The 14099-nt window shown below is 40.7% G+C and overlaps 1 protein-coding gene across 3 annotated transcripts in view; it reads right to left on the reverse strand.

Annotated features, from left to right (window-relative positions):
- Positions 1–5576: 5576 nt before the first annotated feature.
- Positions 5577–14099, reverse strand: part of ABCB4 (ATP binding cassette subfamily B member 4) — an 82633-nt gene continuing 74110 nt past the window's right edge. The window contains exons 27-28 of one of the 3 annotated variants that reach the window (XM_030823072.1): positions 7013–7159; positions 5577–6179 (exon numbers count right to left, since the gene is read on the reverse strand). In XM_030823072.1, the coding sequence (XP_030678932.1) occupies positions 5973–6179; positions 7013–7159 (354 nt within the window). In that variant the 3' untranslated portion in view covers positions 5577–5972. The remainder of the gene's footprint in view (positions 6180–7012; positions 7160–14099) is intronic. The other 2 variants (XM_030823073.1, XM_030823071.1) reach the window with 2 other exon arrangements.

The raw sequence follows: 14099 nt of genomic DNA on the forward strand, positions 1-14099 counted from the left end.
AGAATCATTTGGTTGGTTTATAAATACAGGTTGAGCATCCCAAATCTGAACACCAGAAATGCTCCAAAATCTAAAACATTTTGAGTGCTGACATAAGGAAATGCTCATTGGAACATTTAGGATTTCTGGACTTGGGATGCTCCGCCAGTGAGTATAATGCAAATATTCTGAAATATGAAACACTTCTGATCCCAAGCATTTTAGATAAGAATACTCAACCTATAATGTGTAATGAGTTGGGTATTTTGGAAACTACATCACCTGCACAGAAACCTCCTCTCACTCACGCCTCACCACTTTTCCTAACTTGCCTGATGTGAGTAATCACCTAGAGTGCATTTTAAGAAACAGATTCCTGGGCCTCAACCGAGACCTACTGAATCAATTATTTTGTTTAGGAATAGATGCCCCATGATTCTGATCAGGCAAGTTTGGAAATCATTATACAGGAATAGGTCAAACACTACTTTGGGTCACTGCAGTAACATACTTTTTGCCCCACTTTTGTCTTGGTTAATGTGAAATTTGATCCATTCACACAGTGGTCACATTTGAAAAATTCTTTGGTAATATGGCTTATTACAGTTAGAGGAACTTTGTGGGGGTGGAGCCAAGATGGCCAAATAGGTACAACTCCCAGCGTGAGCAACGCAAAAGACAGGTGATTTCTGCATTTCCATCTGAGGTACCAGGTTCATCTCACTAGGGAGTGCCAAACAGTGGGTGCAGGACAGTGGGTGCAGTGCACCCCGCGCGAGCCGAAGCAGGGCGAGGCATTGCCTCACTCAGGAAGTGCAAGGGGTCAGGGAGTTCCCTTTCCTAGTCAAAGAAAGAGGTGACAGATGGCACCTGGAAAATTGGGTCACTCCCACCCTAATAGTGTGCGTGTCCAATGGGCTTGGAAAACGGCACACCAGGAGATTGTGTCCCGCACCTGGCTTGGAGGGTTCTACGCCCACAGAGTCTCCCTGATTGCTAGCACAGCAGTCTGAGATCAAACTGGAAGGTGGCAGCGAGGCTGGGGGAGTGGCACCCACCATTGCCCAGGCTTGCTTAGGTAAACAAAGCAGCCAGGAAGCTCGAACTGGGTGGAGCCCACCACAGCTCAAGGAGGCCTGCCTGCCTCTGTAGGCTCCACCTCTGGGGGCAGGGCACAGACAAACAAAAATTCAGCAGGAACCTCTGCAGACTTAAATGTCCCTGTCTGACAGCTTTGAAGACAGTAGTGGTTCTCCCAGCACGCAGCTGGAGATCTGAGAACGGGCAGACTGCCTCCTAAAGTGGGACCCTGACCCCAGAGCAGCCTAACTGGGAGGCACCCCTCAGTTGGGACAGACTGACACCTCACTCAGCCAGGTACTCCTCTGAGACAAAACTTCCAGAGGAACTATCAGACAGCTGAATTTGCTGTTCACGAAAATCTGCTATTCTGCAGCCACCGCTGCTGACACCCAGCCAAACAGGGTCTGGAGTGGACCTCTAGCAAACTCCAACAGACCTGCAGCTGAGGGTCCTGTCTGGTAGAAGGAAAACTAACAAACAGAAAGGACACCCACACCAAAAACCCATCTGTACATCACCATCATCAAAGACCAAAAGTAGAAAAAACTACAAAGATGGGGAGAAAACAGAGCAGAAAAACTGGAAGTTCTAAAAAGCAGAGTGCCTCTCCTCCTCCAGAGGAATGCAGTTCCTCACCAGCAATGGAACAAAGCTGGATGGAGAATGAACTCAGGATTAAGAAACTCACTGAAAACCGCTCAACTACATGGAAACTGAACAACCTGCTCCTGAATGACTACTGGGTACATAATGAAATGAAGGCAGAAATAAAGATGTTCTTTGAAACCAACGAGAACAAAGACAGAACATACCAGAATCTGTGGGACACATTCAAAGCAGTGTGTAGAGGGAAACTTATAGCACTAAAGGCCCACAAGAGAAAGCAGGAAAGATCCAAAATTGACACCCTAACATCAAAATTAAAAGAACTAGAAAAGCAAGAGCAAACACATTCAAAAGCTAGCAGAAGGCAAGAAATAACTAAAATCAGAGCAGAACTGAAGGAAATAGAGACACAAAAAACCCTTAAAAAAATTAATGAATCCAGGAGCTGCTTTGTTGAAAAGATCAACAAAATTGATAGACTGCTAGCAAGACTAATAAGAAAAGAGAGAAGAATCAAATAGACACAATAAAAAATGAAAAAGGGGATATCACCACCGATCTCATAGAAATACAATCTACCATCAGAGAATACTACAAACACCTCTACGCAAACTAGAAAATCTAGAAGAAATGGATAAATTCCTCAACAAATACACCCTCCGAAGACTAAACCAGGAAGAAGTTGAATCTCTGAATAGACCAATAACAGGCTCTGAAATTGTGGAAATAATCAATAGCTTACCAACCAAAAAGAGTCCAGGACCTGATGGATTCACAGCCGAATTCTACCAGAGGTACAAGGAGGAACTGGTACCATTCCTTCTGAAACTATTCCAATCAGTAGAAAAAGAGGGAATCCTCCTTAACACATTTTATGAGGCCAGCATCGTCCTGATACCAAAGCCTGGCAGAGACACAACCAAAAAAGTGAATTTCAGACCAATATCCTTGATGAACATTGATGCAAAAATCCTCAATAAAACACTGGCAAACCGAATCCAGCAGCACATCAAAAAGCTTATCCATCATGATCAAGTGGGCTTCATCCCTGGGATGCAAGGCTGGTTCAACATACGCAAATCAATAAATGTAATCCAGCATATAAACAGAACCAAAGACAAAAACCACATGATTATCTCAATAGATGCAGAAAAGGCCTTTGACAAAATTCAACAACCCTTCATGCTAAAAACTCTCAATAAATTAGGTATCGATGGGACGTATCTCAAAATAATAAGAGCTATCTATGACAAACCCACAGCCAATATCATACTGAATGGGCAAAAACTGGAAGCATTCCCTTTGAAAACTGGCACAAGGCAGGGATGCCCTCTCTCACCACTCCTATTCAACATAGTGCTGGAAGTTCTGGCCAGGGCAATCAGGCAGGAGAAGGAAATAAAGGGTATTCAACTAGGAAAAGAGGAAGTCAAACTGTCCCTGTTTGCAGATGACATGATTGTATATCTAGAAAACCCCATTGTCTCAGCCCAAAATCTCCTCAAGCTGATAAGCAACTTCAGCAAAGTCTCAGGATACAAAATCAATGTACAAAAATCACAAGCATTCTTGTACACCAATAACAGACCAACAGAGAGCCAAATCATGAGTGAACTCCCATTCACAATTGCTTCAAAGAGAATAAAATACCTAGGAATCCAACTTACAAGGGACGGAAGTATCTCTTCAAGGAGAACTACAAACCACTGCTCAATGAAATAAAAGAGGATACAAACAAATGGAAGTACATTCCATGCTCATGGGTTGGAAGAATCAATATCGTGGAAATGGCCATACTGCCCAAGGGAATTTATAGATTCAATGCCATCCCCATCAAGCTACCAATGACTTGCTTCACAGAATTGGAAAAAACTACTTTCAAGTTCATGTGGAACCAAAAAAGAGCCTGCATTGCCAAATCAATCCTAAGCCAAAAGAACAAAGCTGGAGGCATCACACTACCTGACTTCAAACTATACTACAAGGCTACAGTAACCAAAACAGCATGGCACTGGTACCAAAACAGAGATACAGATCAATGGAACAGAACAGAGCCCTCAGAAATAATGCCACATGTCTACAACTATCTGATCCTTGACAAACCTGACAAAAACAAAATGGAGAAAGGATTCCCTATTTAATAAATGGTGCTGGGAAAACTGGCTAGCCATATGTAGAACGCTGAAACTGGATCCCTTCCTTACACCTTATACAAACATTAATTCAAGATGGATTAAAGACTTACATGTTAGACCTAAAACCATAAAAACCCTAGAAGAAAACCTAGGCAATACCACTCAGGACATAGGCATGGGCAAGAGTTCATGTCTAAAACATCAAAAACAATGGCAACAAAAGCCAAAATTGACAAATGGGATCTAATTAAACTAAAGAGCTTCTGCACAGCAAAAGAAACTACCATCAGAGTGAACAGGAAACCTACAAAATGGGAGAAAATTTTCGCAACCTACTCATCTGACAAAGGGCTAATATCCAGGATCTACAATGAACTCAAACAAATTTACAAGAAAAAAAACAAACAACCCCATCAAAAAGTGGGTGAAGGACATGAACAGACACTTCTCAAAAGAAGACATTTATGCAGCCAAAGAACACATGAAAAAATGCTCATCATCACTGGCCATCAGAATGCAAATCAAAACCACAATGAGATACCATCTGACACCAGTTAGAATGGCGATCATTAAAAAGTCAGGAAACAACAGGTGCTGGAGAGGATGTGGAGAAACAGGAACACTTTTACACTGTTGGTGGGACTGTAAACTAGTTCAACCATTGTGGAAGTCAGTGTGGTGATTCCTCAGGGATCTAGAACTAGAAATACCATTTGACCCAGCCATCCCATTACTGGGTATATACCCAAAGGACTATAAATCATGCTGCTATAAAGACACATGCACACGTATGCTTATTGCGGCACTATTCACAATAGCAAAGACTTGGAACCAACCCAAATGTCCAACAACGATAGACTGGATTAAGAAAATGTGGCACATATACACCATGGAATACTATGCAGCCATAAAAAATGATGAGTTCATGTCCTTTGTAGGGACGTTGATGAAACTGGAAACCATCATTTTCAGTAAACTATCACAAGGACAAAAAACCAAACACCGCATGTTCTCACTCATAGGTGGGAATTGAACAATGAGAACACATGGACACAGGAAGGGGAACATCACACTCCGGGGACTGTTATGGGGTGGGCGGAGGGGGGAGGGACAGCATTAGGAGATATACCTAATGCTAAATGACGAGTTAACGGGTGCAGCACACCAACATGGCACATGGATACATATGTGACAAACCTGTACATTGTGCACATGTACCCTAAAACTTAAAGTATAATAATGATAATAATAAAAAAGAATGCACTTAAAAAAAAAATAAGAACTTTGGATAATTTACTGAATTTAACAACCTGATAGAGTGCTAAGAACTAATTTGTTGCAGAAAATTGTGGAGAAAACAAAGGGAAAATTATGGAAACATTTCAGTGTGGTTAGTTTCTAGGGGTTGTCTATAATATTTTTTGCTTTCCATCTAAACAGACCTTTCCTTGTAGGAAAAATGGATTTTCTGGGAAAAGTAGTATATTTATAAAAGAGAACACAGTTGCTATAGAAACTCAGCATGTATCGTTGATGTTTGATGTTTGAAATTATATTGATAATTGTACATTTTAAATTAACGAGTTTAAAACTTTAAAAAGATACTTAATGATAGGGCTCTTTCTTGCTTTATGGAACCGATATGTGCTTTCAGAGTTAGCTAGGTAGGGGCAATTTCATTTGCTCTTGATGTTGGATGATAAAGCTGGAAATTCATTCATTTAAGAAACTTTTATTCCACAATAGAATTATTTAGAAAATTACCAAGAGAGATGAGGCTATTGAACAATTTATTTTTCTTTCATACTTGGGAAAATTATTCCCAAACTTTCCTGTCTACCCAACCCATTCAGGACCATAAGACCATTTCCCTATGTCTGTGGCTTCTATATTTCTACACCTGTACTTATCTTAAATTTTGTTCTTTTTCTGGATGTTTCTAATAACTTAGGGAGAGCCAGTCTGTTGTTTTAATACTTCATCAAGACAGGTGTCACTTCTAACTCTCAAATTTCAAATGCCATAATAAACCCCAAATTGGGTCTTCTAAATTGATCTAGAATAAGATATACCTATGTTTTATGATGACAAGCCAGACACTTATTTTACAAGTCAGATAAAATTGTAGAATAATTTGAATTTATTTTAAAAATATACTGTAGCAAAAGTTCATAAGTTCTGTGTCCCAGCCTGGACACTGACCATTGAAAAATAGATGCCTTTCTGTGCCAGCAGCTGCTGATGCGTGCCATGCTCCTTGACTCTCCCATTCTGAAACACCACTATTAAGTCTGCATTCTGGATGGTGGACAGGCGGTGAGCAATCACAATGCAGGTGCGGCCTTCTCTGGCTTTGTCCAGGGCTTCTTGGACAACCTATTGATAAATCAGACAGACACCTTATCCTAAAAATTGTATAAATTAGTTTTAACATTCAAGTAAATTTGAAAATGTTACCAATCAACTTTTAATTTCTAATATCTTAGAATCTTTGAACTTTATGCATGTGTATTTTTTATAATCAACATTTAATCTACATAGTTATGTTCTGCTTTTTAAATATAACACAAATGGGTTCCCATGCTGTAAAAAAATTCATAAGTATTTAAATTTTCTAATCTTCTGTTTAACTAGTTCCCTTTTGAGTATTTTGCAGTTTTTCATTCCTAATGTGCTAAAAATGTAATTTGTACAGCTGTTTTCTTTTGAATGCTTTACTTTATAAAATATATAATCATTTTAGAAAATTTAGAATAAAATATTCCATTACTTCAAAATAACCATTATCGGCTGGGCAAGGTGGCTCACGCCTGTAATCCCAGCACTTTGGGAGGCCGAGGCAGGCGGATCACGAGGTCAGGATTCAAGACCAGCCTGGCCAACATAATGAAACCCTGTCTCTACTAAAAATACAAAAATTAGCCGGGCATAGTGGCAGGCACCTGTAGTCCCAGCTACTTGGGAGGCTGAGGCAAGAGAATCGCTTGAACCAGGGAGGCAGAGGTTGCAGTGAGCTGGATTGCGCCACTGCACTACAGCCCAGGCAACAGAGCGAGACCCTGTCTCAAAAAAATAAAAAAAAATAAAAAACACTATCTAACGTTCTGTGCTTTTCCCCCTGTGCTTGTGTGTGTTTTTGTCATGGTTGACAGCAAAATCCCTTCTATTTCATAAATTAAATAGGACATAAGTTGGGAGGCTACACACACCTTTTCACTTACAGTATCCAGAGCTGATGTAGCTTCATCCAACAGGAGGATTTGAGGTTGTCTGATTAGAGCTCGGGCAATAGCAATCCTCTGTTTTTGACCTCCTGAGAGCTGAGTCCCCTTGTCTCCCACTCTTGTTTCATATTTCTGCAAGTTAACCAAGTTATAAAGATGTTGAATGAACTGTTGCTTAACAGTTGACAGTTCTATTTACAAGAAAAACATTTAGAGTCAATAACAGTTTCTATAACGTTGTTTCAACTTAACAGAGTGTTTATTTTCAAAATCAAACTAGAAAACTAGTGACTTTAATTCTCAATGGTATTCTACAATAGAAAGTTGAGCAAATTTTCGAGTTCCTACTGTTATAATGCCAGTTAATCTGATGTCATTGGAGTCCTATAAAGATTAAATGTAAATACTTTCAAAGTCTTTTTTTTAATTTCAAATGTTCATATGATCCATGTAGATACTAGCTTATCCTATCAAACTTATTTATTCCCTTAAATATTTACTGAGCATATGCTATGCCTAGAACTGTGAAAAATATGAAAATGAATTCAGCTTTGTTCCTGCCCTAAAGGAATTTATAATCTACAGAGAAAAACAATACATATAAATCATTCAATGTAAGGTCAAGTAAGAACCAAATTACAATGATGCATTGCTTAATGACTGGGATATGTTCTAAAAACTGCATTACTAGGCAATGTTATTGTTGTACAAATATTATACAGTACTTACACAAACCTAGACGGTATCAGGTACTATACACTTAGGCTATGTGGTATGGCCTATTGCTCCTAGGCTACGAACCTATACGGCATGTTACTATACTGAATACTGGCAGTTGTAACACAATGGTAAGTATGTGTGTATCTAAACATAGAAAAGGAACAGTAAAAATACAGTATAAAAGATTAAAAAATGGGGGGTGGAGCCAAGATGGCCAAATAGGAACAGCTCCGGTCTACAGCTCCCAGCGTGAGTGACACAGAAGACGGGTGATTTCTGCATTTCCGTTTGAGGTACTGGGTTCATCTCACTAGGGAATGCCAAACAGTGGGTGCAGGACAATTGGTGCAGCGCACTGTGCGCAAGCCGAAGCAGGGCGAGGCATTGCCTCACTTGGGAAGCACAAGGGGTCAGGGAGTTCCTTTCCTAGTCAAAAAAAGGGGTAACAGACGGCACCTAGAATATCGGGTCAGTCCCACCCTAATACTGTGCTTTTCCAACAGGCTTGGAAAACAGCACACCAGGAGATTGTGTCCCCGACCTGGCCCGAAGGGTCCTACGCCCACGGAGTCTCCCTGATTGCTAGCACAGCAGTCTGAGATCAAACTGCAAGGTGGCAGCGAGGCTGGGGGAGGGGCGCCCGCCATTTCCCAGGCTTGCTTAGGTAAACAAAGCAGCCAGGAAGCTCGAACTGGGTGGAGCCCACCACAGCTCAAGGAGGCCTGCTTGCCTCTGTAGGCTCCACCTCTGGGGGCAGGGCACAGACAAACAAAAATTCAGCAGGAACCTCTGCAGACTTAAATGTCCCTGTCTGACAGCTTTGAAGAGAGTAGTGGTTCTACCAGCACGCAGCTGGAGATCTGAGAACAGACAGACTGCCTCCTAAAGTGGGTCCCTGATCTCTGAGCAGCCTAACTGGGAGGCACCCACAAGTAGGGACAGACTGACACCTCACTCGGCCAGGTACTCCTCTGAGACAAAACTTCCAGAGGAACTATCAGACAGCTGAATTTGTGGTCTCACGAAAATCCGCTGTTCTGCAGCCACTGCTGCTGACACCCAGCCAAACAGGGTCTGGAGTGGACCTCTAGCAAACTCCAACAGACCTGCAGCTGAGGGTTCTGTCTGGTAGAAGGAAAACTAACAAACAGAAAGGACATCCACACCAAAAACCCATCTGTACATCACCATCATCAAAGACCAAAAGTAGATAAAACGACAAAGATGGGGAAAAAACAGAGCAGAAAAACTGGAAACTCTAAAAAGCAGAGCACCTCTCCTCCTCCAAAGGAATGCAGTTCCTCACCAGCAATGGAACAAAGCTGGACAGAGAATGACTTTGACAAGTTGAGAGAAGAAGGCTTCAGATGATCAAACTACTCCGAGCTACGGGAGGAAATTCAGAACAATAGCAAAGAAGTTAAAAACTTTGAAAAAAAATTAGACGAATGGATAACTAGAATAACCAATGAAGAGAAGGGCTTAAAGGAGCTGATGGAACTGAAAGCCAAGTTTCGAGAACTACGCGAAGATTGCAGAAGCTTCAGTAGCCGATGCAATCAACTGGGAGAAAGGGTATCAGTGATGGAAGATGAAAGAATGAAATGAAGCGAGAAGGGAAGTTTAGAGAAAAAAGAATAAAAAGAAACGAACAAAGCCTCCAAGAAATATGGGACTATGTGAAAAGACCAAACCTACGTCTGATTGGTGTACCTGAAAATGATGGGGAGAATGGAACCAAGTTGGAAAACACTCTGCAAGATATTATCCAGGAGAACTTCCCCAATCTAGCAAGGCAGGCCAACATTCATATTCAGGAAATACAGAGAATGACACAATGATACTCCTCGAGAAGAGCAACTCCAAGACACATAATTGTCAGATTCACCAAAGTTGAAATGAAGGAAAAAATGTTAACGGCGGCCAGAGAGAAAGGTCGGGTTACCCACAAAGGGAAGCCCATCAGACTAACAGCTGATTTCTTGGCAGAAACTCTACAAGCCAGAAGAGAGTGGGGGCCAATATTCAACATTCTTAAAGAAAAGAATATTCAACCCAGAATTTCATATCCAGCCAAACTAAGCTTCATAAGTGAAGGAGAAATAAAATACTTTACAGACAAGCAAATGCTGAGTGATTTTGTCACCACCAGGCCTTCCCTAAAAGAGCTCCTGAAGGAAGCACTAAACATGGAAAGGAACAACTGGTACCAGCCACTGCAAAAACATGCCAAATTTTAAAGACCCTCGAGGCTAGGAATATACTGCATCAACTAATGAGCAAAATAACCAGCTAACATCATAATGACAGGCTCAAATTCACACATAACAATATTAACTTTAAATGTAAATGGGCTAAATGCTCCAATTAAAAGATACAGACTGGCAAATTGGATAAGGAGTCAAGAACCATCAGTGTGCTGTATTCAGGAAACCCATCTCACGTGCAGAGACACACATAGACTCAAAATAAAAGGATGGAGGAAGATCTATCAAGCAAATGGAAAACAAAAAAAGGCAGGGGTTGCAATCCGAGTCTCTGATAAAATAGACTTTAAACCAACAAAGATCAAAAGAGACAAAGAAGGCCATTACATAATGGTAAAGGGATCAATTCAACAAGAAGAGCTAACTATCCTAAATATATATGCACCCAACACAGGAGCACCCAGATTCATAAAGCAAGTCCTGAGTGACCTACAAAGGGACTTAAACTCCCACACAATAATAATGGGAGATTTTAACACCCCTAATGTCAACATTAGACAGATCAATGAGACAGAAAGATAACAAGGATATCCAGGAATTGAACTCAGCGCTGCACAAAGTGGACCTAATAGACATTGACAGAACTCTCCACCCCAAATCAACAGAATATACATTTTTTTCAGCACCACACCACACCTATTCCAAAATTGACCACATAGTTGGAAGTAAAGCTCTCCTCAGCAAATGTAAAAGAACAGAAATTACAACAAACTGTCTCTCAGACCACAGTGCAATCAAACTAGAACTCAGGATTAAGAAACTCACTCAAAACCGCTCAACTACATGGAAACTGAACAACCTGCTCCTGAATGACTATTGGGTACATAATGAAATGAAGGCAGAAATAAAGATGTTCTTTGCAACGAACAAGAACAAAGACACAACATACCAGAATCTCTGGGACACGTTCAAAGCAGTGTGTAGAGGGAAATTTATAGCACTAAGTGCCCACAAGAGAAAGCAGGAAAGATCCAAAATTGACACCCTAACATCACAATTAAAAGAACTAGAAAAGCAAGAGCAAACACATTCAAAAGCTAGCAGAAGGCTAGAAATAACTAAAGTCAGAGCAGAACTGAAGGAAATAGAGACACAAAAAACCCTTCAAAAAATTAATGAATCCAGGAGCTGGATTTTTTTTTCTTTTTTTTCTGAGACGGAGTCTCGCTCTGTCACCCAGGCTGGAGTGCAGTGGCACAATCTCGGCTCACTGCAAGCTCCGCCTCCTGGGTTCACACCATTCTCCTGCCTCAGCCTCTCTGAGTAGATGGGACTAGAGGTGCCCGCCACCACGCCCGGCTAATTTTTTGTATTTCTTTTAGTAGAGACGGGGTTTCACCGTGGTCTCAATCTCCTGACCTCAGGATACGCCCGCCTCGGCCTCCCAAAGTGCTGGGATTACAAGCGTGAGACACCACGCCCGGCCAGGAGCTGATTTTTTGAAAAGATCAACAAAATTGATAGACTGCTGGCAAGACTAATAAAGAAGAAAAGAGAGAACAATCAAATAGATGCAATAAAAAATGAAAAAGGGGATATCACCACCGATCCCACAGAAATACAATCTACCATCAGAGAATACTACAAACACCTCTACGCAAATAAACTAGAAAATCTAGAAGAAATGGATAAATTCCTCGACAAATACACCCTCCCAAGACTAAACCAGGAAGAAGTTGAATCTCTGAATAGACCAATAACAGGCTCTGAAATTGTGGCAATAATCAATAGCTTACCAACCAAAAAGAGTCCAGGACCTGATGGATTCACAGCCGAATTCTACCAGAGGTACAAGGAGGAACTGGTACCATTCCTTCTGAAACTATTCCAATCGATAGAAAAAGAGGGAATCCTCCCTAACACATTTTATGAGGCCAGCATCATCCTGATAACAAAGCCTGGCAGAGACATAACCAAAAAAGAGAATTTCAGACCAATATCCTTGATGAACATTGATGCAAATATCCTCAATAAAATACTGGCAAACCGAATCCAGCAGCACATCAAAAAGCTTATCCATCATGATCAAGTGGGCTTCATCCCTGGGATGCAAGGCTGGTTCAACATATGCAAATCAATAAATGTAATCCAGCATATAAACAGAACCAAAGACAAAAACCATATGATTATCTCAATAGATGCAGAAAAGGCCTTTGACAAAATTCAACAACCCTTCATGCTAAAAACTCTCAATAAATTAGGTATCGATGGGACGTATCTCAAAATAATAAGAGCTATCTATGACAAACCCACAGCCAATATCATACTGAATGGGCAAAAACTGGAAGCATTCCCTTTGAAAACTGGCACAAGGCAGGGATGCCCTCTCTCACCACTCCTATTCAACATAGTGCTGGAAGTTCTGGCCAGGGCAATCAGGCAGGAGAAGGAAATAAAGGGTATTCAATTAGGAAAATAGGAAGTCAAACTGTCCTTGTTTGCAGATGACATGATTGTATATCTAGAAAACCCCATTGTCTCAGCCCAAAATCTCCTTAAGCTGATAGCAACTTCAGCAAAGTCTCAGTATAAAAATCACAAGCATTCTTGTACACCAATAACAGACCAACAGAGAGCCAAATCATGAGTGAACTCCCATTCACAATTGCTTCAAAGAGAATAAAATACCTAGGAATCCAACTTACAAGTGACGGAAGTATCTCTTCAAGGAGAACTACAAACCACTGCTCAATGAAATAAAAGAGGATACAAACAAATGGAAGTACATTCCATGCTCATGGGTTGGAAGAATCAATATCGTGAAAATGGCCATACTGCCCAAGGGAATTTATAGATTCAATGCCATCCCCATCAAGCTACCAATGACTTGCTTCACAGAATTGGAAAAAACTACTTTAAAGTTCATATTGAACCAAAAAAGAGCCCGCATCGCCAAATCAATCCTAAGCCAAAAGAACAAAGCTGGAGGCATCACACTACCTGACTTCAAACTATACTACAAGGCTACAGTAACCAAAACAGCATGGTACTGGTACCACAACAGAGACATAGATCAATGGAACAGAACAGAGCCCTCAGAAATAATGCCGCATATCTACAACTATCTGATCTTTGACAAAGCTGACAAAAACAAGCAATGGGGAAAGGATTCCCTATTTAATAAATGGTGCTGGGAAAACTGGCTAGCCATATGTAGAAAGCTGAAACTGGATCCCTTCCTTAAACCTTACACAAAAATTAATTCAAGATGGATTAAAGACTTACATGTTAGACCTAAAACCATAAAAACCCTAGAAGAAAACCTAGGCAATACCATTCAGGACATAGGCATGGGCAAGGACTTCATGTCTAAAACACCAAAAACAATGGCAACAAAAGCCAAAATTGACAAATGGGATCTAATTAAACTAAAGAGCTTCTGCACAGCAAAAGAAACTACCATCAGAGTGAACAGGCAACCTACAGAATGGGAGAAAATTTTTGCAACCTACTCATCTGACAAAGGGCTAATATCCAGAATCTACAATGAACTCAAACAAATTTACAAGAAAAAAACAAACAACCCCATCAAAAAGTGGGCAAAGGACATAAACAGACACTTCTCAAAAGAAGACATTTATGCAGCCAAAAAACACATGCAAAAGTGCTCATCATCACTGGCCATCAGAGAAATGCAAATCAAAACCACAATGAGATACCACCTCACACCAGTTAGAATGGCCATCATTAAAAAGTCAGGAAACAACAGGTGCTGGAGAGGATGTGGAGAAATAGGAACACTTTTACACTGTTGGTGGGACTGTAAACTAGTTCAACCATTGTGGAAGTCAGTGTGGTGATTCCTCAGGGATCTAGAACTAGAAATACCATTTGACCCAGCCATCCCATTACTGGGTATATACCCAAAGGACTATAAATCATGCTGTTATAAAGACACATGCACACGTATGTTTACTGCGGCACTATTCACAATAGCAAAGACTTGGAACCAACCCAAATGTCCAACAACAATAGACTGGATTAAGAAAATGTGGCACATATACACCATGGAATACTATGCAGCCATAAAAAATAATGAGTTCATGTCCTTTGTAGGGACATGGATGAAACTGGAAAACATCATT

The sequence above is a fragment of the Nomascus leucogenys genome, chromosome 11 (assembly GCF_006542625.1).
Source record: "Nomascus leucogenys isolate Asia chromosome 11, Asia_NLE_v1, whole genome shotgun sequence".
Taxonomy (NCBI): Eukaryota; Metazoa; Chordata; class Mammalia; order Primates; family Hylobatidae; genus Nomascus; species Nomascus leucogenys.